The sequence below is a fragment of the Bactrocera tryoni genome, chromosome 2 (genome assembly GCF_016617805.1).
Source record: "Bactrocera tryoni isolate S06 chromosome 2, CSIRO_BtryS06_freeze2, whole genome shotgun sequence".
NCBI lineage: Eukaryota > Metazoa > Arthropoda > Insecta > Diptera > Tephritidae > Bactrocera > Bactrocera tryoni.
Genome location: NC_052500.1, coordinates 32,373,041 through 32,400,542, shown reverse-complemented (window position 1 = coordinate 32,400,542; position 27,502 = coordinate 32,373,041). Strand labels below are relative to the sequence as shown.

Below are 27,502 nucleotides of genomic sequence, written 5' to 3'. Positions count from 1 at the left end.
TGGCCGCCGCCACAGTTGATTGTCATTTGAGCCCTTCATATGACATTTTCCAATACTTTGGCCAGAACTTCCGGCGATAGATCCTCACATTCTTGACGGACATTGTCTTTAAGAGCTGCAAGAGCCCGAGGCTTGTTGACATAAACCAGCGACTTCAAAAACCCCACAAAAAGAAGTCTGGAGCGGTCAAATCCGGCGCTCTTGCTGGCCAGTGCAAATCGCCAATTGGGAGATTAGACGCCGGGGAAATGCATCCTGCAGCATATCGGTTGTGGCACGCAGTGTGGCGTACCATTGTTTATTGACGTGTATTTCGCATGTGTTTACTACACAAATGTCAAAACAGAACTGACATTAGAGGTCAATTGCAAAATTTATAGCAGCCTCTGATAGCAGGATTAGTTTTGAGCCACCCTGTATATTGCTTGAATTCCGATCCTCTGGTTGACGTTTAGCAGCTTAATGTATGTCGCTTTGACTCTAGCCGGTTGCAAGAGTATAAAATGTTCGGTTGCACCCGAACTTAGCCATTCCTCACTTGTTTAACATAATTTAATAATACTAGAGATACTGCATTGCTATAAACAGTTAACTCGCGTGTAATGAGTATATTTTGTGTGTGTGTACAGTTGGAATTTTTTTCGCGCAACAGTGTGTGTCAGTTAATTGTGTTACGTAATGACATACAAAGCAGCAGACAAATGCACAACCTCAGTACATAAAGAAATTTACAGGAACCACTGGCAACATTAATATGAAACAGCGCAGAAACCAACCCGTTTAGCTCAACACACCCAGTTCAAAATGCATTTAATAAACGAAAAATAAATTTTAAGTTTCCACTTTAACAACAACCCGCTACCTATAAAAAAGCATTACGAGTAAATGAAAAAGCTTAACAACCAACCTTTATTACCCTAGCAAAAGAAAGTGCCTTAAAGCATTTGAAATTTTGTTAATATGAATTATATGTATTAGAGGTTATTTGGTTCTCAAATAATTTTATGATTTTCCTAGTTATTTCAACAGCACAACAAGCAATTTTACTATAATATTTTACTATAAAAGTTTAACTTCATTTTTACTTATCAAGGCGCTTAAGTTCCACTCAAGGTCTTGAACATTTTTATATAGCAGCAAACTTAAAATTAAATTAAGACAACATTTGCAATGAACAAAAGCATTTAAATCAAACTCTAAACAAGTTTTTCTTTTCCACTCCCCCTCTATTTACTACAACCACTACTACTACTACTACTACTACTACTACTACTACTACTATGTACTACTACTACTACTCGTACTCACTACTCAAACTCAAAAAAATAATAAAAATAAAATTGATTTGATTCCGACCTTTCGTAGAAGGTAAATAAATACATACAAAACAACAACAAAAAATCATATGAATATTACTCTTTGTACTACTACTAATATTTCTTTAATTACCACCTCACTTTTATGCAATATACATTTTTTTCGAATTCTAAAAACAAATATTTTCTGCATTTTTCTCACATTGTTAATATTGTAGTTAAATTTTTGTGTTTTAATTTTGTCGCAAAAACTTATTGAGTATTTAACTAATTACTTATATAAAAATGTACAGTTTCACCATAGAATTAAAATGAAGAACCGGCGCAAAAATGATCGATTGAAATCTAATATGAGATTTGTGGGCATTTTTTAATTATTCATAAATTAAAAATACAATCATTTATGCTACAATATTATTTTGTTGAGAAACTCAGATGAATTGCAGAGCAAAACCCTCCGGCTTTTATTGTACGAGAATGCAATATTAAAAAATATATACTTGAAAATGACAACGTTGTTGGAAAATCACTAATGATTATAAAGAAAACAAGCCTATGCTTTTTAGAAATCTTTATTCCTCTGTAAAAATATTTCAGGCGTCACATTTAAAACGAACTATTTTGTAGATGCCATTTTCGAATTTTACTTCACGAAATTACACTTAAAGTATGTTCACACTCATAGACCAAATACCTAAAACCTCAATGACATGTTCACATTTGCAATTCTAAATTTATTTTAAGAATTTTGTAGGTACTCTTTGTCAACTAATGTTATCTAAATAAAGTTTTTTGTTCGATAGAAGTATTGAAATTGAAAGCATCCTTATTAGGAATTTCGTTTACCTTTTAGGTCATATTGGTATATTTGAGAATTTGTCATACCTCGAAGGAAACGCCGAAGACGCTTTAAAGTATCTACATACTATTTTGTTTTCAAAATCAGCGTTGTTATAAGTTAATAAATATCATGGAAATAAGCTCAGATAACTGGGTTCAAGATAGACGAAATTATCTACGACTTAACACAGGTAGAGCCAAAAGAACAAATGGATTATGGGTCCAAAAAGTATTCAGTATTCGTCATCACCTCAAACGCAAAGATCATACTCAGACGAGTGACTATTAATCGGCATATGGTAATTTCCAGTAACAGCCAAGCTACACTGATGACATTATCATCAAATAGTAGATCAACTGGGGGTTTTGGCTATGAAAATTTGGGTGAAGATCAAAATAAGAGATTAGCAGTTCACTAATAATAAACGATTGACGAAAATCAGTTAATAGATTGAATTCATAGGACTCTATTTTACTACTTTCATAAAATCAGAGCGCGAAAAATTATTTTACTTCAAATTCAAAAGAACTTACGAAGTAACATCAATAAAAAAATTGTTGGAAGGAATTTTGTTTTACTGTAGAACCCCCCAAAAATAAATTCTGGAACCGCCACTGACGCTTATGGTAAGAGAATGTGTCAGGAAACTAAATGCAACTGGGGAACCGGAATAAAGTATAGCTAGTTTATGTTTCGGTACTTAAAAGTATTGAAGGAAATGAAAAAGTAGACTCCTACGGACTCCTACCCGTCAATGGAGACCCTCACACAATAAAACAAAAACTGAGACATAAGAAAAAGAAAATAAAATACAGTAGTGATGGAATAAGACAAGCAAAGCAACTAATAGACAGCTACAGCACCAGAAGATTTAACAAATATTATTTTACTTAGCAAAAATTACTTAAGAAATTTAAAGATTTCTTACAGGGCACTGCAGACTACGCAACATATGCACAGAATAGGAAAGAGATCTGGGACTAAAGGAAGAAAGCTGACACATCTAGAAGTCATGCATTCGAAGCTATGTTGCATTATATCCATCAATCCCTGAAGAATCCCAGATATTCTGAGAGTGACAGATTGAACGAAACAACATGAAAGAATCAGACTGCACAATAGACCTATGGTCCCGGTACATATCCTCCCAATCTATCTATCTATATACAATTGTATATAACTAATCAGCCTTATGAGGTCAGTCGATTTAGTCATGTCCGTCTGTTTGCCTGTATATATATATATGTATACTCATTAGTACTTCAGATTTTATGATACTGATCTGAAATTGTGCCATGCCTCTGCACCACAAAGCAGTACGACGATGATGAGTGACTTGTAGAAATTGGTCTTTCTTCGTCGAAAAAGGAATTTACTTCTAAATTGCCTAGTCAGCACCTGTAGGCAAGAATTATTCTGCATTGGATTTCGAGGCTGACGTTGTTGTTGATGTTAATGCAGACTCGAAGAGGTCCTTTCCGATCCTAGTGGAGCTTTTGGTATCGCTCAACGTCAGTTTATACAGCCGTATTAGTTTTGCGGAGATACCAAACTCAGACATCACAGCATGAAATCAGTTCCTTTTTGTGCTGTGAAAAGCAGCTTTGAAATCAACGAAGAGGTGGTGTGTGTCGATCCTCTTTTCAAGTGGATTTTCCAAACTTTGGCGCATGGTGAATATCTGGTCAGTTGATGACTATTATTGTGATTTATATGGAACCAATTTTCGAATGATTTTCATCTTTCGATAGTAGAATAGAAAAGTAGAAATATTATTTGAATTGAGGGACAAACGCGAGACTACTTAATAGACCTTTGCGGTATTGTAACGGCTTATATAAGTAATAGACACCATTAGCTATGGAAATTTCATGACCAGCCGACTTTGGAACAGGCCTGATCTGACCCTAATAGCCGAATAGATGCTAGAGAGTATGCAATGCGGCGGAGACTGTTGATAGCCGAAGAAGATGTATACTGCCTTGCTGCTGCGGAACCATATGAAGGGCATTTCATTTGCTGATTGAAATTATAAGTAATATATGACACTAGTATTTCTTAATTTAGCCCATACATATTCGTGTCTTACTCTGAATTACTAGAAAAAACTGTGTTTTGTAATATTAAAAACAGGTTTAGTAGGAGAAAATCTTACTTTTACGAGTACTCCAACAACGTTGTCATTTAATGCTTTAATACCAGCATGGCTGCGTCTGTAAACATTTTACGGAAGCAAATTGTATACATTAATATTAAGGCTTTGTGGTACTGTCCGTTTTTGAGTACAAATTTTAAATGTTATTTAATGGAGCTAAAGATTAGACTAAGTAAATGTTAATAGCATAAGCCTTGGCTGTCGTACCATACAAAATTGCCACACCAAACAATTTTATTTTCGATTTATTTAAATTTAAAAACCGGGCACATTGAAATATTCCTCAAAGTGTTTCTAATACAATTAGTACACTATTTGAAGAGCTCATCCTTTGCACTGAACTCATTTCCGGTAGCATAGCAGCACAACAACAAAAACAAAATTTGACGCACTCAAGACACTGATTTGATTGAAGATTGCAGCATTACAAACATACATACGATTCTGGAAACCACAACTCTTTAACACCACATACACTTTTCTACAACAAAATTACCATACAGTAAACTCCAGCACATACGCACACCCACCACACAAAATTACTCATGCACACACCCAACACACATGGCATACCGTGAAATTTCTCAAGCATTACTCTAAGTACATGACAATCAACACCAATTATCGAATTTTTGATTATCCATATTGAAAAATGCCACAGATTAACTGTAAAAATATTGAAATTGAATTATCTCAAAAGCCTGGCATGCGAATGAGTCTGAAACACGCCGAAGCAAGTGTACGCGCTCGTTTTTAATGCATTACAATTTCCAAATATAAATACAATTTTCATTTTTTTTTATCTTGTCAATGTAAATTATTAAATTAATTAGTTAGCGCAACAAAAATGTACGAAAACATTTATACAAAAAAAATATTGAAAATTATGATCTTTCTCACCAAGTATATTAGCGAAATTCTGCTGCCATTACCTGCATGCTTTGCTTACATAAATTATTTTCAACTTTTCTAGACTATTATTCATTATGATGCGTAAAATATTTGAACTTTTCCGTTGCTCTACATTATTTGTATGAAGAAGATAATTTAAATACATTTCGTTCGAAATTGTTTTTGTTTCGAAACCGCATTGCTTTTTTCAACCCATATGCAAAGAAATTATTTCAAATTATATAACTTATATAAATTTTATAAAATTTTGGCTATTCAAAACCAAAAATTATATAAACATTAAATTAATATTGAAAATATTTAATCTTCTCTTAATTCTTTTCTTCTTAATTACTTTTATCTTTTATAACACGTTACATTACTTCCGTTCGTATCGCTAAAATGCAAATTGACCAATCAAACCCACCCGTAATATTGTACCGTTACAATTCAATCCATTACCAAAACGATTTGATCTGTCAAACAAAAACAAAAATTTAAAAAAAAAAAATCGAAAATAAAAAACGAAAACGAACTACAAAAACAACTCATTTCAATTTGTACAATCACATCATTTGCCAAACAAAAAAATAAAAATGCAAATTACGAATTATGAATTATGAAAAAATGCGATTGGTTCACCAAAACGAAAACAAAAATCAAAAACTTCAAACCACTTTCCATCGCAAAACCGTCTACCAACCACCACCACCACAACCACCTCGATCTGTTCAAATCTCTTACGTATATTCGCTCAACTTTAACGTTATAAAACTGGGTTAACGCAATGGCCACTCACACGTAAGTACTCATCAAACGGATTTTCTCCAAAGTACTCATTGTTTTGTTTCGTTGTTGTCACATTACCGAAGTATTTATAATCGTATTTTCGTTGTTTTCCGAATTGGTATTGCTATTAGTGATAATCAATGTGCATATATAAACAATTATTGAAATTCTAACATATATACTCGTATTTCGATGTATTGGTGTACATCCCGAATGTTAAGCATATTCCTTTGATATTTTTGTAACGAAATAAATGGACGCCCCTATGTGAGCAGAAATTGTATTTGCACTTTTCAATTTGCTAAAAGAAATTGTTCTGTTTTTTAATGTTTTCTTTAATTTAAATAATTTTTCATGCATAATTCTTTATTTGTTATTTTGCCTTATTTGCTTGCGACTTTTACATCAAGAGAGAATTTTCATACCTCTTTAGAGGTCAGCTGAAGCTAATTATTCTCAGAGTTCTTTTCTTATTTGTACCAGAATTTTTTTAAATATGAAAAATTAAACCAATTTCAACAATTTAAAGCCTTCCCTACTCGCTGTGAGTTCTATGTGTTCTAAGCCAACAGCAATGTATTTCAGTTAAATGCAATACTCGAGAGTATATGCCCTCTCATCTACAGCACCTATTTGCTTCATCTTATCACACTATCATATTGTATTTACATCAGTTGTTTGTTCGATTCGTTCTTCCGTGAAATGTGACTGTGGCCATTTACCTCTAATTAAAAACTTATGTTGGTTAGGTTAGCTTAGATGGCTGATCAAAGATCGCATGTGGGCTGCCGTATGTAGTCCTTTGAGAGGCCACAGAAAAGAAAAACTCCTGTGTTCGAACTATAGATGGCATCTGGTAGGATTCCTAGTCTTACTGCGTGGACGCCACTAGGGCAATGGCCCGTTAAAAGCCTAAAAAACTAGGGAGAGGCTAGCCTTGCTGAGGCCATAGAAATTACTAAATCTTTTGCCTTTGTTCTTTGACCAAACTGCTTTTGCGACAGCACATGTACCGATGGTGGCCCACCGCTGACCAAGCTTCCGGGATTCCCAGCTACTTAATAGTAGAACGCAGGAGGATATGGAAGCACCCATCCGCTCCCATTCTACCGATTACGATTCCGCTGTGACCGGGCACCCATAACAGTTTTATCACAAAGACACGCGATGCACTCTTCTTTGCAAGTGTGGTCTTTTCTAGAGCTCTCTACCACATAAAGACTCCGTAGAACATAGTGGACTTGACTATGGTGCCGTCGAGCCATTAAAATCTTAGTTCAGCGAAAATTAATAGTACGAATCGGGAAATTTGAAAGTAACTTGATAATTACTTTGGAAAAAATCTAATATTTTTGTAATATTCAACATTCTTATGATGTTCCCAAAATACTAATAATCTATGCTACGTTCCCGCACCAATATAATCTGTCTTGCGAGTTTTTTCCAAAATATTATCGTTCTGTCCATAAACCAAATACTCTTATTCGTACAAAGACGATACCGAAATTACTCATGCATGTCTGCTAACATCAGCTCTCGTGCAGGCCCAGAGTTATTCATTAAAGAAAGTTAAAGAGAAGCTTTGATATTCTATCTACTTCAACAAATCCGAAACAGCTTTTTGATTCAAGGCAACTAATGTTCTGAATAATAAGGAGCAGTATACTTTTAATTTTATCGATAGTACCGGATCTATGAAATATTAAAAACTGAAGAAGCCCGATCATTCTCAGTCAAAATCCGGAAACAAATCTGCGACAGGATCGTGCTTCGTGAGAGTGAAGAAGAAAATATCAATGAGAAAATAATCTATACTTTGAAAACCACGAAATGATTAGAAGTATCCAAATCAAAAAAACTCGATTTTTTTAAAAGGCGACACCTTACAATACTTATTTATTTTCAGACCTCATTGCTGATAATAGACCCCTATTCAAAATATAGCAAGATCTTCAACGTATAGTTCGTATTTCCCTAAAGGATTTAGTTTTTTAAAATTCTCTCTTTCGTTGGCTTGGTGTCTGAACTCTTCTGTTTGCTCTGTTGATTATCATACATAAATATAACCGTATTTTTATGTTTTTTATTTATATTATATCATTTATGTCTTAAGTTTCAATATAAAGAGCTTCGACACAAACAGCAAACAACAAATATTTACTCAAACAGACAACCAAAATTTGTAAAAATTAATTTTATAAATTTATTTTCAAATTATGTTTTCGTTCACATTTCTTTAGTTTTAATAAAAAAAAATTATTTAAACATCTCAAAACTGTGTTTTTCAAAAAATTACCAAACACACATATTCAAGTCATGAAAACTCGTAATTACAAAAGTAACAAGACAGCAACAAAAAGACGTTAAACTGAACCATTTAGGTAAGTGGTAAACCTATAGCATCCTACTTATTTTCTATGTAAAAGCTAAACTTACTTTTTTGCTAGTAATGAAAAAAAAATACAAGCAAAAATTGCAAAATTGTACGATATCGGAGCAGAACTTGTAAAAAAATACTAAAATTGGCAGAAAAGTAGCTACTTTTTATTAACTCTTTATATGCATATATTTATTGAAGAATGAACCAAAGTCTTACTTTACATTTTTTCTCTATGTATGTCACCTCTATTTACTACATTTATAGTATATATGTAACTTAGTTTTTGAATGCCAATAAGAATTACCTTACTAATTGATAGTGTTTTCTTTGGTGACTAAATATAATTAAGTATTTTGAACTTAAAGCATATTTGAAATTTTCACTTTTCATATTTTATATGCATTTTTCAAATCTATTTAGCATTATAAGGCTTTAAACGCACTCATACACATAAACATATACAAATGAGAACCGAAAATTTGATGGCAACTCATTTCTACAAGTCACAATGTGACTCATTTTACGAGTGATGGTTTTATGGACGCCCAGTTTTTTGTATATAAACAATACAGTTACTCAATTATTCAGTTTATTTTAGTTATAAAATACACTTTTCAATTAGAGTTAATACTGTGACATGACTAGGTCTGTGTCAAGCGTTTTCAACTGGGTGTAAATGAACAAAGTTAGTTGTAACATTTTACTTTCGAAAAAATACAATAAAGAACGAAAGTGAAAACAAAATTTGCATATGAAAAAATACTAATTTCTATTAGTTTACTTATTTAATTTCGCTTTTCCTTTTATTATTGTTATTGTCTTTATTAATGTTAATAAAAAATTAAGCAAAAATAACTTAATGACTTGGTAATGTTCAGATAGATAGCTTAATTAAGACCATATTAAGCAAAAAATTAATTGAGTGTCAATTAGTAATTAATTGCTAAGAAATGTGTGTCTGAATCTGAAGTTGAATATAAATGTAAATATCTGCTAATTAATACCAGGAAACAAAAAACAGAATTCAAAATTACAACGAGTATTTTACCAGATTCTACGAAGGCTTTTGGCCTTCACAAAATAAATTCGTAAATAGAACTCGATTAGTTTGTCAATAACATTCAATTTTTCAACTATAACAAAGCCTAGTCTATTGCGCAATAGGTTTTCATATTATATTTATGGCAAATACTATATTAATTATAAGTTTTAAAACGCGTATTTGGAGAAGTTCGGCCATTAGATGGATTAGATAAAATGAAATATCAAGTAATCAGTCCAAGTAACTGCTGAATTGTAAGTATATAAGTTTTGAAAAAAATACTCTCTTCCTGGTGCCTTAATTTTCATAATCTAAATTAATTGTATTAAATTTCTTATGAAGAAACTAAATCCCGATTGCCTGAGAATATGTAACCGGTAAATACCAAATAAGTGAGTAAGTAATTGAGTAGTTTAACACTCTATTACTGCAGCAATTTGATCTATTTGAAAACTGCGTAACGCAGAAAATAGTGTACTTTATGAATTATGAGAAAACAGAACTATGGTAATTGACTTAATTAAGAGAATATCTAAGACGCGTGGAAATTTTATGTTTATTTCTTTTATGTTTTCTCATATTAAACTTTATTTTAGTACTCAAAATCTAAGTTATGTACACATTATCTAAACTTGGTATGTATAGGAAGCACAAGCAGGGATCAACAGCCATCCACAGTACAGTTGTCATGAATACCGACCGTTGCCCACCACACTTTGAGCAGAACAAATTTTAGCACACCACAAAGGGATAAACGCAAACAACTATCGAAAAACATTGAAAACTTTTAAACTTAAGTAAAATCACTTACTTCTGTCTAATACCAAATCGAAGCTCTAGCAACTACTAAGAACTTTTAACAATTTTTTATGTTACAACTTTATAAATTCTGTTCTCTTCTTTTCAAGTTGAATTTATTCATTTATAATTGAGTTGTAAATTTGCGCTAAATTACCGTTTTTATGCAATTATATACCAATTTATACATATATACGTATATAAGTATGTGTTGAAATCGATGTTTGTGCGAAATTGTTGTTGTGTTGTAATCTAATACTTTTTTGGAATTCTTGAAACTGGTCAATTATTTATAAATAAGTATAATTTGGTGATATTCAAAGTAATGTATTTGATGATAATATCTTTTGAACGAATTAAACGAAGCCTCTACTCGAATCTCCCTACTTCAAATCAGAAAAATAATCCTTAAGGAATTTAGAGTGGTGTTGTAGTTAAGTATCTTCTTAGCTTAAGTAATTGTATGAAAAGCGTTGAGTGTTTATCAATACTAGATACAGCGTTAAAGTACTCGAGTCAAAGTCTGAGTATGAGAACACGCATATATGCTCCCTGTAGTTAAATTGCCTCAGCGTTAATTGGGCTCTGATAATTCCTTACAGACAATTCAACAGGTTGTCATCACTGAATATAATTTACATAGCCTTCAGTTCCTATATACATAAATTGTGTCAAAAAAGTACCCCGAAATTGTAGTTTAAATTCCACGGATAAATGATATTTCAAAAAAATGTATTTTGCTAAGTTGGTAGGACTGCCCTTAATTACCATGGCAAATATGAGCGCGATCTGTCAACCAATTTGTTTACAGCAACTGCTTAAGTATGGTCCTTTGCGCATTGGCCACGGCGAATATCGCATTCGATGGAACGATGAGCTGTACGAGATATACGACGACATTGACATAGTCCAGCGAATTAAAAGACAGCGGCTACGCTGGCTAGGTCATGTTGTCCGGATGGATGAAAACACTCCAGCTCTGAAAGTATTCGACGCAATACCCGCCGGGGGAAGCAGAGGAAGAGGAAGACCTCCACTCCGTTGGAAGGACCAAGTGGAGAAGGACCTGGCTTCGCTTGGAATATCCAATTGGCGCCACGTAGCGAGAAGAAGAAACGACTGGCGCGCTGTTGTTAACTCGGCTATAATCGCGTAAGCGGTGTCTACGCCAATTAAGAAGAAGAAGAAGAACTGCTTAAGTCGGTATACCACCGTAGTGTTTTGCGATTTTGCAATGAATAAAAACTTTGAACAAACATCTGTCTCAAATTTTGTATTATTAATGAAATTTAGTGTGCGGAATCGTTGCGAATGTTGGAAAAGGCTTACGGTGATTCAAGCCTGCAATTGGCACAAAGCCTTCAAAGACGTTGGAGAAATCGTTGTAGACATGTATCGGTCTGGACAGCCTTCAATCTCTTCAACTATTAAAACAGTGAAAGATATGGTGTTTGAAACTCGTTACGCAAGGGTTAAAGAGATGGCAGAAGAGCTCGACATCTCTTGGGTGTCCGATTGAATGATGTCGGTGCATATTTTGGATATGTAACACGTTCCTACACGACTTGTTCCGATAAAGCTGATTTTTTTCAAAAAGTGTACCGTAAACAGTTCTCTTTGGACATGCTTGATCGTACGAACTCCGATCCCACATTTATGGAGAGCATTATAACTGCCGATGAGACTTGGGTTTATGAGTTTGACATACAAACAAGTCAACAATTATCGGAATGGAAGAAAAAAACGAGCCGAAGCCAAAAAACCTCCTAAAGCCGCTCAAAAATAAAGGTGATCCACAATGTTTTTTTTTCGATATTCGTGGTTTGGTGCATAATGCATTTGTTCCAGAGGAACATGTCAATAAGGTGTTCTATTTGGCCGTATTGAGGCATTTGCGTGAGAACATCCGTCGAAAACGGCCGGAATTGTGGGAGAACACCTCATGAATTTTACATGATGATAATGCACCATAGCATCGAGTCACGATTGGGACCGAATTTAAAGCCAAGATTGCAATGAATATCATTGATCAACCATCGTATTCACCAGATTTTGCTCCGTGTGATTTTTTTTAGTTCCTTTAACTGTGAAACCCGTTTTCAGTCGATCGAAGAGATGAAACAAAAAGTGCTTCTTGGACTGGAAAAATCGGGATTTCTTTGAAGGCGACAAAATTTATATTGATAAATAATTAAATATATTGCGTTTTATTTACAATTTCCGGCTACTTTTTTATCATAATGTATGTAATTCCTCGGCTTTTCTATGATTCATTTTTTTACTTGAGACTTTTACTATAAAGGTATGTGCATATGTGATGATTTTTTATTTATTCTCATAGAAACTGTGTTTGATTGTCTCACCATTAATTATTCAGCAACTTAGAGTTGCTCGAAATTAGTCTTCTGACCTACAGTATTAACAAATGGTGAGTGCAAGTGCTTATAAATTTTTAGCTTTTGTCTCCATTACGAGAGCTTAGGACTTTTTATTTCCTTTATATGACGAGCCTTTACTTCTACTTCTTTTCTGAACTTTAAACTTACTGCTTTAACCACAAATAAACATTTTGCTTTCAATTTTGAAAAAACAAATATCAATTTCCGAAATTAGTGAGTTTTGTAACCTCATATCAATGAGAAGAAAAGTCATGCTCATAAACTTTTTGAACAAAAGCTCGGTAATACGTAGGGAACCTATGAACTATTGTGCTCTCTTAAGTACACAATTTCTAAATCTAACCAAAAAACCAACCTCTCCAGTACGAACCCCCAATATATGTATGTGTGCCATTGTATTTACTTGTGTAATTTAGCGTTTTCGATGTGTAATCAATTACTTATAAATAATTATATAATTAACGTATATATGTTGTTGTAATAATATGGTATAAATATGTATACCCTATACCTATGTACGCGCCATATTGACTTATATGTATGTTTGTATGATGTATGTATGTATGTATGTACCCAACTGAATACTCAAATATATATTGTATGGTAGCTCAAGTGATATGTTGTGTGCTTAAATATTATTAATGTTTCAATTGTGTGAAATATATATAATTTGTTTGTGCTTAAATAAGAGTTAAATCAAATGAAAAATAATATTTTTGGATTTTTTTTCTCTTTCCTTCTCTTCTCTTTGACAATTCTCTCATACGATTATATGATTTGTAAAAAAATATGTGTATATAGGAAAAGCTTGGCGATATCTGCTTCTCACTACGTTACGTTCCAACTGCTGGCAAGCTAACTGTGGTCATCTTGGAGGCAAAGAACTTGAAGAAGATGGACGTCGGCGGATTGTCTGGTAATAAATTGTGGCGCCAATGCGATGCAAGGAATTCGACAGTTTTTCAAATTTGCCTTTTTCGTTGAATGCAATCGGGTTTTATAATTGCACCGTTATAAGCAGCGAGAAACCCGAGACAGTTATAAAACTTGTAAATCTGCATTCCACTACGTGAAACTGTCGTCCTTGCATCGGACTTTTGCAAAACCGTTACACACTGAATGTTGTGTCCAATAAGTGTTTGTGTAGTTTTGTTTTATTTAGTACATGTAGGTATATTTACTAGCCTTTTCTCGGGGGTTCATGCATGCCAAAATTACTTAATTACTTTTTTAATAGAAAAAAATTAAATTATTAATTTAAACTCTTAAAATTGCTTGAGATTTTGTTGCCATATTTTTTACTACTCCAATTTAGCAAGTGGGCGATTTTATGTACGCTATGTTTATATATGTTTTTCCATTGCTTGCAAAAATTAGCTTTTGAAATTCAATCCATGCAATATTTTATTAACTTTATTTCATATGAACTTCTTTGTTTTGCTAAAACCGTCCATTCTCATTTGCCCTTTGGCGTAGCTTTCTAAATTGTGTTTTATAACTAACTTTCGATTTCGATTCTACGCTTCTCTAACTATACGATTAACAATTTCAACCACTCCTTCATTAAAAATCATCGATATTTTCAAATGGCAACACAGTGCGGCGCTCCTCATAATTTCCTACTTATTTTACTTTACTCTTACGACTAAAAATAAAATAATATTTTTGCATAAATACTTATATGGCATATGCTAGTTTATACTTGTATATTTAAATATGAAAAATATTTATTTGTAAATGCAACAAAGCTGCTGTAAGGCCTGCCAAGCATTCTCAAATGAACTCCAATGTAAAAAATTAAAAACTAATATATAAAATATGTGTATATTTTAAGCTATAGGAGGCTCGCACGTTTTGAACTGTACATCTTTGCTACCTTATCCGCTCGCTTTCATTCTCAACTCGTACTGTTTCGTCCTAATGCGCCCTCCTACGTGCAGCGGTGTTGCCTCTGAAAATATCAAATCCAGCTCTTCTAGGCTTTTACAAACATATGAATTGATGAAATCGTTTAAATTACCGTTAAATAATTTTAAATCAGTTGGTTATATAATTGTTAAAAAGAAATGTTATTCAATGTTTATTAGTTAGGTGTTATCTTATTTTCGTAAGTAATCGAATTACATGTTTTATTTAGTCTTCCACAAACGCATTTGTTTAGCAAAGCGCTTAAAAATGCCGGTGCCACTGAGTCTTCAGGAGCTTGGAAACAGTCTTTGTAAAATAAGAGAAACAGGGAGAAAATCGGAGTAGTAGTTATGCCAACTTCACTTTCACCTCAAAAAGCTGCTCATTTATTGGACATATAGCTGTCATAATAATCAAATAATTTTATAAAGCAACGAAAAATTTCTAAACAACTTCTTTAAGCCGGACTACGATAGTAAAGGGTGATCTATTTCGAGGTTCTCTACTTTTTTAAAGAAAAAAAACACAGCAACTTTAAATTGAATGGAAAATGTTTATTATCATTCAACCTAGCATTCTTTGGCATTTATTTTTTGGAGATTATCTCTTTCGAATATTGGTCGCGTCTACGTCTCAGATGGTCCATTCGTTGATGCCAATTTTCGATGATTCGTTCGAACATTTCGACTGATGACAGGCGAACGACACGCACGATATTATATTTTTCTCCAAGACCCGAATCGAAGCGGGATTACTTAAACTTTACATATCCCACCCTACAGAAAAAAGTGTGATATCACACGATCCTTGTGGCCAATCGACCGGCCCAAAACGTGAAATTTTCTGCTCAAGGAATGTTCTCTCAATAAATCCATTGATAGTATGCGATATGTGGAAAGTGGCGCCGTATTGTTGAAACCAAAAGTCCGAGATACGAGCAAGTAGTCGGTTATCATAGCGCGATAACAGTGGCCATTGACGGTAATTCCACCGGCCCACAAACCCCACCAAACCGTTATTTTATCTGGATGAAATGGCAGCTCTTGAATCTCTTCGGGTTGCTCTTTGTCTCAAATGCGGCAATTTTGTTTCTTTACATACCCATTGAACCTGAAATGGGAACCTTATCGTTGAAGCAAATTTGGCTCGAAAACAAGGGATCTTCTTGGACTTTTTAAGACTTTTGTACGCTTTCAATTTAAGATCACGACGTAAAATGAGCAAAGTCGTTCCATACGTCAGTCCAAGTTGCTGCGAACGGCGCCAAATCGACTCTCCACTCTCAGCTACGGCTACTATATTTTCTTCCCTGCGTGCTCGGCATGGTCTATTCGGTCGAATATTATTCAATGATGAATTCTGGGTCTCAAGATGGTGTTACGAATAGTACGCTCAGTAGGCCAATTATGTCGACCAGAAGTTGAGCGAAGCGCACGAAACACATTGTTTACAGAACGTGGATTTTCGTAATAAAGTTGTTCAGCCGTGAGACTTTCCGTGACTAAATGCCAAACAATACTGAACAAAACTAACATGTCAGCTTGACACGACTCACGCGTGATCTATCAAAAAGAGTCTATTGAAAAAAGTATATCTACTTGGATCAACCGTTATATAGCTGTCATACAAACTGCTTGATCTAAAATCCAATCCTTATATAGAAAACTTTCTTGTTTAAAAAGATGTCCTCAAGAAATTCGGCAGAGATTGTTTTCCAATGCAGCGGTACAATCGCCAAAAATTTTATTCAAATCAGATAACTATAGCATATAGCTGCCAAACAAACATTACATTCTTATACAAGTATGTAATTTTCTATATTTGTGAAGGATTATTATAGATTCCGCGTAACCAGAGTTTATGTTTTTTCTTGCTTTAACAGTTATAGAACAATAGATCACGCTAATAGCTGAAGTTATCATTTTGTCCTTTCAACAAGTTTAGATATAAAGTAGTGTTCTCAGAATAAATTACAGATTTAGCTTCAGATCACACATGTGGCTTATTAAGAGATCCAAGTGAACCACCGTGTATATAAGTAAAATAAGCAGGATTGCGATGGATTCCTAGCGCATTTTCAATAAATGAGATCTAACCATAGGAGTTTTTCGGTTTCACAAAGGACTTAACCTAACCTAGTCTATGTATGCCTAAGTATAATAGTCACATAATAACAGATTGTAATATATTGGTGTTAACTTTTCGCTCTTATGGCATCGATATGATTTCTTAGTGGAGTTTTACTTTCTGCTTTATTCAAAATTATAATGGGTTGTCAAAAAAGTCTTGCTTGGGGCTGAAAGCGCGTAGTTCTAGTTTTATTCGTCGCATCGGGTCATGCTATATCTTTTTGGAAAGCTCATTTCACGCGCTAACACGTGTTTGATTGATTGTCGTTTCTTTTAAGTCGTTCGTGAGTTATAGCGTCGCAAACATGGAGCAAAATAAAGAGAAAATACGGCATATTTTACAGTACTACTACGATAAAGGCAAAAATGCATCTCAAACCGCCAATAAAATTTGTGCAGTTTATGGACCCGATACAGTTCCATTTCCACCGCACAACGATGGTTTCAACGTTTTCGTTCTGGTCTAGAGGTGGTCGAAGTTGCGCCACGCTCCGGAAGGCCTGTCGTCGAAAATTGCGATAAAATCGCTGAAGTGGTCGAAAGAGACCGGCATAGTAGCAGGCGTAGCATCGGTCAAGAGCTGGGCATGAGTCATCAAAAATTCATTTCAATTTCAATAAAAAAAAAAAATCAATAAAAATACCGCAAGACTTTTTTGACAACCCATTATTATAGAGAATAAGATGCAATACTTGGCTACTTTACACCAAATCTATGAGTAACTCTATCAAGTTAGCAATCAAGTTTATGTTAAAAAGCTGCAATAATAAATTAAAACGCTTTCGTTGAAATATTTTTTTCCTTAGTTGATATGACTGTCAGTGACATCAATGACAAATGTCACATCAAAATAATCATTAGTGTTTAGTATATGCAAATATCTTAATTAAGAAGCTGCAATTATAATATAGTATTATAGTTAATATGCAGTTAGGAAGATTCAGTGCACCGTTTGCTGTGCATAATTTGCTTTTAACTTCGTAATTATTTCAGTTATTTATTTTTATTTATTTCTTTATTGAATTTTTGTTCTTTTTTTTTTTTGAAACCGTACTTTAAGTTGTTCCCCATAATAAATGTTTACAAAGTTGGTTTGAGAAAATTAACAATTATAGTATATATTTATACATATATATATATGTAAAGCTGTTTTCTATTAAATTTGCAAATTTTATAACCAAGTTACATATATATAAACCTAAACGTGGACTATACATATTTAAGATAAATTACCGAAAAAAACCAAAACAACCCAAGCCACAAACAGAAATTAGTTCAACCAAAATTTAATGAAAATTGAAGCAAATTAAACAAAGTAAACAAATTGAATTGAATTGCAATTGAAATTTTGTATTTACTTTTGATTTTCTCACTTTCTCTTTCTATTTTTATAGATCCATATGTGAAAATTGCAATCATGCAAAATGGAAAACGTTTGAAAAAGAAGAAGACAAGTATCAAAAAATGCACCCTCAACCCTTACTATAATGAGTCGTTCTCATTTGAAGTACCATTTGAACAAATACAAGTATGCGAGAATGTATTATACTATCCTACTACTAACTACTTAAAAACTACTACTATTACTACCACTACTACTACTACTACTACTACTACTTACTACTACTACCACTACTTCTACTACTAACTACTTGAAAACTACTACAATCACAACTGCTCAAACAAATACCTACTAAAATTACTCTTATTACTACAACAACAAATACTACTACTACTACAACCACCACTACTACTACTATGAACCCCACTACTACCACCCAACCAACGTTATATTAAATGTTCTCCCCGCTCCCACTCACCTGCCTTGTACTTGCAAAGTTATCAATGTTTTTTGAAACAGAAAAATATACCGCAAGAATATTATAAAATCCCTACATAGCGAACTAATCCACTACATGTTTTGAAAGTCTACATTCAATGTTTTGTACATACCAAGTACCGATTGAGTTTGAATAACCGTTATATACCACATATCCGGCACACTAAAGTATTCGTACAGACGCCAAACAGCAAAACAAGCAAACAAACAAATTACTACGTACCATTTAATTTAGACAAAGTACCAGTACTTAAGTAATAATGATTATTTGTAATCGGTGTTCGCTCAATAACCATAATTTTAACCAAAATGGCTTCATTTTCGCCGCTTTTGATTTTTTCTTTGGAAAAGTCGGCTGCTTAGTTACTGTTATTATCATTTTTGTTGAAGAAAATTATTCAAGAATTTGTTGTTGTAAATAAGCAAAGCAAACTGCTGCTACATTTTCACTCGGCAAGAGTACCGCTGTGTGTATATACATACATACATACATACGAGTACGAAAATGCTTTATTTTTGCTTTGACAGAGATATACACATGCGTACTTTGTTTTTGGCTTAACTGTTGTTTAAAAAGTGGCATATTTTTGTGTAGCTTACATAAATGTGTTAACAAATATTTGAGTATTTCAATTATTTAAGTTCCTTTATTATTTATAATAACAAAATCAAAAAATTTAAGCAAAAAAAAATTTTTATTTTTTAATTATTTTGCGCTTTTATATTAGTACCAAAAATTAAAGCAAATTAATTATTGTAAAACTAAAACAAAAACAAAACAATCACATTGAACGGTGTTAGCCCGTAGGACTGTGCACGATTAGTCCTTAACCAATTTCTAACTAGTTTAGGCTTTCGTAGCGAGATACTCAATTAACGGCTTTATACACATACACAGGTGTACATATGTACATAAGTATTACTAAACAAGTGTATGGCTACATAGATTGCAAGAAATACTTAGTTCGCCACCCGAAGTGTGGTCTGCACGCGAATTCAGCGCAAACTTTCCCCACACACAGCAATGCCTCATACGTAAATGACGACGTGTAAAAGTCAGCTGACAGCAGCTGTGACGAGCTCAAAAACCCGTGTAACACAATTGTATATGTGCATGGAGAAGGACTTTGTATCTATGTAGTTTGAGTTTCTCACTCAAGTTTTCTTTTTGTTGATTCACTAATCGAAAACTCTTTCGACTTGACACTCTCAACACTCAAACACAACTCAAACCAATGCAAATAATCGCATGTATGCAGGTGGTATTCACTGCAGGCGGTAAGGAGTTCAGCGAAAGTACAAGTATTTTAATATTATTAGTAACTATCGAACACTTCAGCATTTAACTCCAATTGAGCAGCATCCTTTGCTTGAGAAAACTGTTTTCCTGTGTTTCACTTGCAAAGTAAGAAGTTTCTACTTCGAAATAGGCTACACTTCTGGTCTCCCTGTTCACAATAGTATGCTATGAACTGAATAACCACAAACTGGTAGTTTCAGGTAGCTTCCTTGTACACTTTTACTGTGTAACTTTGGCAATGAAAGCGCCTAAAATAAGATTGTCCAGTGGCATTACATTGAAAGAACTGCATTGTTTAAAAATTCTCGTCTTTCAATTGAAAATCCGCAATGATAATTTCTTAGGGATTGCTGGAGTAAACACAGTAAATAGTTTTCCAAACTGACCTCACCATGTGGAAATCTTCAATCCACAACTTAACTTTGGAAGACAATATTGAGCCTGAAACGCTTTGTATTAATTTTTGGTTTCAGCACCACCTCCCGCGATGTTCTAAAACCTAAAACGTTTTTTATTTATTTTATAGTTCATATTATAATCAATTGATACGTGATATTTCGAAAGCTTAGTCAGTATCAGGGAAGGGATAGGCGAAATAGACACGTGGGGGGCAGGGATCGTTCTTAAGCCATCAACACACCGATGTGCTCCTCAGTAAGGACCGACCAAACATCGTTGAATAATATGCTGGAGTTTATAAACGATTTGAATGGTTTCCAAAGTTGAAAGTGCGAATTCGCAATTGACCCAACGTCTCTTCATCCCAAACAATCATTCAGGCGATGAAGACTGTCATATTACTAATCCATAACACAAACTGACCCTCAATGATTTCGCGCTTTGCCCACTGCTTAGGGTATTATTTCCTAAGTCCTGAGCTCTTCTATTCCAGCATCTATTACTTTCAGCAAAATTACCGAGGGGTCAGCTTATATGCAATGAGTAACACTTTAAAAGTCCATTGATTTCGGCATTGTACCATCCTTACGCAATGAAGCTTCGTCTCTTGATTTATACTCGATTTTGAACTAAAAAAGCGAAGTTATATTCTTAAACCTTGCAGCTACCTTCTAAATAAGTAGACACTTCTATGTGTGCTTTACATTTTGACGCAAGAAGAGAACTTTAATAATTTTATCTGCCTGCCAAAATGGCGTGTTAATAAAAGTGCGTATTTTCTTCACGTAGAAAGTGGACTCAATCCCAGCTTCGAAAGTGATTTATCCGATATCGATCGGCAACGCTAAACCTTCGAGCTTGTGTCTTCCATGAAAACGCTTATCCCGAAAATCACCAGCCACTGAGGGTAGACTTGAAACTGGTCAGTCCCCAGATCGACTACTGTCAGCTTTATAATTAAAATAACCATTGATATCTCAGAGCTGGAGTGTTTTCATCCATTGGGACGACGTAACCTAACCAGCGTAGCCGCTGTCTCTTAATTCGCTGAACTATGTCAATGTCGTCGTATATCCTGTACAGTCCACCGTTCCAGCGACTGCGGTATTCGCGGTTGGCAATGCGCAAAGGACCGTAAATCTTCCACAGAACCTTTCCACCCATTGATATACACCCTACCATATTAAGAAAAATGTAATTGGCTGCTTCTAATGAAGTACGTCACACCTAGCAAAGACAGCTCTTTCCGTATCGTATTCTTCGTATGAACTTTCCCTACTTCGTCCTTGAAGTGAATATCACCACGATACATTTTACATACTCACCACTATAAGGGGTGGGTACTCCTTACAACTCCTTCACTCCTATTTATTTTCTAACTAACTAACACTTGGTAATACAAAGCTTCGCTACTGAGAAGCTCCCAAGGAGCTGCAGCGTAAAATAGTCAATGTACATACATATAAATATATATATACTATACATATGTACATGTGAATATTGTCGGCGTCAATAACGACGACCGCCATGGGTTCGTTGTTTTGACACTGTCTTCTGATTTGATACGATATTACAACAGCAATAACAAATCGCAAAACAACAACAACTACAACAAGCACTAGAACTACAACTACAAGAACACTGCACAACAAGAAAAACCAACAAAGAATAATAACAAATGCTAACGGGCGCAAGTAGCTGAGAGGAGTAAACTAAAAGAAAACTAAAAATAAAGCATAAAACAATGAAAACAATTGAGAAGTGTAAATAGCGAAGATAAAATTTACAAGTCGTCAAAACTTTTTTGTGGTCCAGTGTTGTAAATTATTAGTTTTTTTGAAATTAATTTTAATTTTTGAAATACACTGGTTTATACACACATATACGTACATATATTTTATACAATTAACTTACAAATTTACAATGTATGTAGTTAAGATAGTAGTAATGTCCCGAGCGTCAGCTAGACCCAAAAAGAATGTAGCCGCGTTGTTTCGTGTCAGTCAGGCTGACCGCTCTCACGCCCCCTAACTGTGATACTCAATAGTCCCTGTACGCTGGACTTCAAACCAATACCAAAACACACACACAGCAAAAAAAAAACAACTTCGCAAAATGGGATTGAATATTATACATTTTCGTTTACCAGTATTTAATGAACATTATTCTTTGGGCGAAGACGTCAACCCAGACGCCGCGTAGCCACGTGTTCGTAAAGAAATTGTTCATTTAAATATCACCAAAAAAATATAAATAAATATTACAGCAATATCTCATATCCATTGACACTGTTTGACATAATCGCACCGTTATACTTATGTATGGGTGGCGCCACGGCCATTCTACTCGCTCTTACATACTTATTTACCACATACAAAGCTTATGTATGCTAACTTTGTGATAAGCGATCAATAAGCACTGCCTCAAAACCACCAGAAAATGCTGAATGTAAATGCATAATCGTACATATTACATATCGAAATGAGTACATACATACATACTTAGTGCAAATATAGTTTTAGAATAGAACAAATAGCTAATTAGGTTAGAAAAAACCGTTACTGCTGATATTTTTCTTTATTTGCATGTGTTTAATAATACAATTCGCTGCTTAAGTGATCGATCTTGACTAGTAAACGCCTAACACTAAGCTATTTTATGTTAAAGCTTCCGTTTTTGTAACTTTCAATCAGCTTGATCAACTTACATACTTAGCAATTAGCTTGTAAAATTCGTTTTTGTATAATTCAATATATTTGTGCGAAGTGAGCAAATTTATGCTTTCCATTTTCAAATATGTAACTAGTGAAAAGCATCTCAATCCCAACCAAACTGCAGAGAAAGAGTATCCTCAGCATTCTTTCAAATAGAGTACACAAAAGGCTCTGCTTTACCAGAATTATATAGGTTATGTTAGGTTCTCGATTAAAGAGAATATTTGAACCATTAAGTTCCTATGTGGTTGCTCACTAGTTCACAAAGTTTTTTAGGTTATAATTTTTAAAAACGGTAGTTAAATAAAATTTCTCATTTGAAAGGTGTTAAACGCTACCACCCTTAAGTACTTATGCACTTTCTCAGTGATTTTAGTTCAAAAACTATATACATATTTTATGTCATGAAAAATAGTATAAAGTCTGAGGCCAATATAATACAATCATCGTAAGCTTTTTCTTTTCGACCTTAGACGCATTAGCTAGTGGCTTTACCGCCTATACGGGGTTACATGGATTTCCTCGGGTAAAAAACAGCCTTTTCAACAATTTTATCTCGTATAAAAAATAAAATATTTTATACGAATTTTTTATTGTTACAAACATACACTATTAAAAAAGAAATTCTGAAATTTTTGGAAAAAAATTCTCGAGAAATCTTGCCACACAACTTCAAAAACACAGTTTCGAGAAAAACGAGTTTTAAGACGGCACACTTAGCCTAGTTAGCTTATAGCGTACAAGTTCTCAAGGCTGTATCTCCGGGACAATTACTCGGATCAACTTGAAATTTTAGGACAATATTCTAGAGCTGTTATAGAATTTAATAAGAAATCGATTTTTTGAAACCCGCAACCCATGTAACCCCATAGAACACCGTAAATACTGATTGAGAATCATTATATATATAAGGAGTAAACTTACAGCGAATTATTTTAGCCTAGGCAACTAAGAATTGTGCACTTCTAAACTAAAAGTTAATTTAAGAAGCATTTAGACCGAGTTTAATAAAAAGACTTTTATCAAGATAGTGTACGGAGTAGAGTACATTGGTTTTGAAACATTTCACAATTTTTTTAATTAGAATAATTGCAATTTAGTCTTAGAATACTACCCTATTTTGCTCAAATATAATACACTTGATATTATTACATATACAAAATTTGTTCTCGTTGTTATTAGTAATCGTAGTTAGTGAGTAATTACATTTAAGTATGCCTAAATTGAGACAATCACCATCCAACTCCTCCAACCTACCCGCAAAATTGCACAAACCTAGCGTTAAACTAGTTGTTCGTGGTGCACAACTCCCCCCACTTCTCTGCTCACTCAGATAATCATGCGAAAGATCCTATTTTAACAACTACAAACAAAAACTCTTCTTCTTCAACAAACTATAAAACAAACCCAAAGTCAAGAAAAATTAAAATAATTAATTTTAATTAAAGTTTTTTTTTTTTAATAAAGATAAATAAAATATTTATATTAAAAACAAAAGAACAAGAAACATAAAAAACTGTGACCGCAACAAATGCAGGAAATTTGCTGTAAAATATTATACACAACTTACTAATCTATTTTACTCTTTACAAATACGCAAACGTTTTGCTGCGATTTTGATGCAATTCTTTTACTGGATATTATCTCAGAAAATCTGTCTCGTCGTTACTGTTGTGGATTACGATCGTATCGGTACATCTGAGCCGATTGGACGCTGCATACTCGGCTGTATGGCTACCGGCACCGAATTGCGGCATTGGTCCGATATGTTGGCCTCACCACGACGACCGATTGCCCAATGGCACACATTGAAGGATCCCGAGGAAACCGATGAAATACTGAAGAATATGAAGTAAAGTGACGGGGGCGGTTTATGTAGAAAGTACTAAGTAGGAGGTGTGAAGAATGTGAGACGTGAAGATCAAGGTAACAAGCTATATATAAATATACCATGGTGCTTTCACTAACTACCATAAATACATAACTTGTATGTCTGTATTTAAAAAAAATGTATTTCTAACATTAAGATTATTGATTAAACATTTTTAACAGTTGTTCATCAATACAATGAATTCATGTAGTAAACGCAAAATAAATCAACTAACATATTTACATACTCACTATGTAATAGTTACCCGAACCGTACCGTACCGCAAATGAATGCTAGAGATGATAGTCTAACATAACAAATATAAATTACAATGCCGTCAACAACAAGAAAAAACAACAGCAACAACAACAAAACAAAATAAATCAAACACATAATATACAACAAATTACCGAAAAACCGAACAACAACAACAGGCAAACCGCTCATCATTAGTTCCACATAGAAAAAGTATAAGTCTTTGAAGAAGAAACGTCTAATTCGCATAAAAAATATACATACATACATCCTATATATATATATATAATTATATATATATATACATATACTTGTATATATATATACACAAACAAAAATAATTTAATTCTTTGTTAGTCCTCGACTCCGACCTCGAAACCAACAATCAAACACACCGCGTTAAAACTAACTAGAGAAATTTCTAAAATGTAATGAAAATGGTAACAAATTGAAATAAATATAGTAGGCGGTGTAAACACAGCATTAAGCCTGTGCAACGGTTCGCTGTCAAATGCAGCTTTGGCATTCAAAATGGCCGCGGCGAGGCGAGTCGGTTATGAAAACAAACCAAATGCAAAAACTACTCTTAGACAAATATTTAAATAATTACGAAAATCACATGCATGCATATCCACAGAAATATGTGTGTGTGTGTAGTTATGTATATGAAAACCAAAAACAAAACTCTGTAACTGTTGACTTCCTGTTAAAATGTTTATATAAAATCATATGCAATGAATTAAGACGCATTGTATTGTACTCTACTATATTGCATCGTCTAGTATATATTGTGACCGTATTGTACTATATACACAATTATATATACATATTTATATATACATATATAGATATTGAGATGCCTCCATTGTATCTACGTATGCTCTTTCCAAAGTTGTTTGTTTTCTGCTTTCAGCTCGATTCTTTAGAAAGGAAGCATTTTTTCACAATATTATATTTGTTTCATAATTTGTATGTATTGTATTTAAGTATTGAGGGCGATGTTTCAAATGTTAAAACTAAATTTACCAAAACATGCTAATTAAAAATACAAAAAACAAAATAAGTATGAAAGTAAAAATTAAACCTTTAAACCCAAACCAAAATAGTATAAATTAAAAGGTGCAAACATTAAATAAAAGATTTTCAATTTCTTAATACTGTTTGCCATTTTTGTCATTATTCCAATTGTAATGTAAATTGTATTTAAATTTTAATTAAATAATAAAGTTGTTGAACATTTACGCCATCAGCAAATTATGAATTTTACAATTCAAAGCGATTAAAAATACTAAAACTAATATTTACGCAGCAAAAATAATACAAAAAACACACTGACGTATGGGATGTTACATTTAATTTCGTGTAAGATAATGCTCTAAAGACGCTCATTGTAGAACACAAAAAATAAAAACTTGCATACATAATTGGGGTTTCTGCCAGCCAAATTCTTTTATAGAGGGGAAATTTGTCTACTATTAAGCGATACAAAAATAAAACTGGATTTGTGAACGGAATCCTTAAGCATTAATTTAAATTTCAGAACATAATAAAATCTTTTTAATATTGGTACACTATTGCGTCCTTTCTAACGATCGAGAGATCACCCTCATGACTAAAGTTTCGAAACGAAAGGTCTTTGAATAAAATTACAAAATCTCAAAAGGAATCTGACAAACTTTTCCACAAATTTGAAAGATTGTGAGATATCCCTTATGACAATGGTTTCGAAACGAAAAGTCTTTCAATAAAATTACAAAATCTTAAAGGAGTCTGACAAACTTTTTTACAAATCTCTTTTGTGCATTTGTTTTAAACCAGTTTCCACCATAAACCAAGTTTAGTAGTGATTTTCACATGCCTTCTTTATTCAATATGTAAGCTACAGAGATTTGGCCTTTCAATTAAAGCAATTTTTTGCACTTCCACTTCCGCTACAGTTATGAGTACGCACAAAATTGTATCGACTTTGTAAGCAGTCGCAATCGATAAGGTCAGACTTATTTTAAAGAGAGTACATAGCACTAATATTACAAATAACAATTTTCAATGTTACACAGCGTATTGCAAATAACAAAACTAACTTCAGTGCCCCCGAAATTCGCAAAACAGCTGGTAGAAATATTATCCAGCTGAAACCCTAATTATTGTCCAATGCTTGAATATATTTGTACAGCTCATTTTTGTCCATAATCATCATTACTTACTTATGTACCATAAATATTTCAATTTTTTTTCATCTCACAAAATATAATAATAAATTTTAACCGTTATGTTTAAGTAAGCATCTATTTCTTTTCAATGCATCAACACACCAGCATATGTATGTGCATAGCATGATTGCATTTCGTATACATATGTTTGTATGGCTATGTAAGTGTAATCTAAATAGAAAAATTACTAATTACAATTAATTAATAAATTAAAAAATAAATATTTAAAGAATCATGTTAAAATAAATAAATTGTAGAAAGTTTAA

The 27,502-nt window shown here is 33.4% G+C and overlaps 1 protein-coding gene across 8 annotated transcripts in view; it reads left to right on the top strand.

Moving 5' to 3' along the window:
• Positions 1–26,089, top strand: part of LOC120768475 (synaptotagmin 1) — an 81,385-nt gene extending 55,296 nt beyond the window's left edge. For 4 of the 8 annotated variants that reach the window (XM_040095183.1, XM_040095184.1, XM_040095188.1 and 1 more), the window contains 4 exons: positions 13,413–13,527; positions 18,043–18,176; positions 24,551–24,827; positions 24,954–26,089. In XM_040095183.1, coding sequence (XP_039951117.1) covers positions 13,413–13,527; positions 18,043–18,176; positions 24,551–24,757 — 456 coding nt within the window. In that variant the 3' untranslated portion in view covers positions 24,758–24,827; positions 24,954–26,089. The remainder of the gene's footprint in view (positions 1–13,412; positions 13,528–18,042; positions 18,177–24,550; positions 24,828–24,953) is intronic. The other 4 variants (XM_040095189.1, XM_040095190.1, XM_040095186.1 and 1 more) reach the window with 3 other exon arrangements.
• The last annotated feature ends 1,413 nt before the right edge of the window (positions 26,090–27,502 follow it).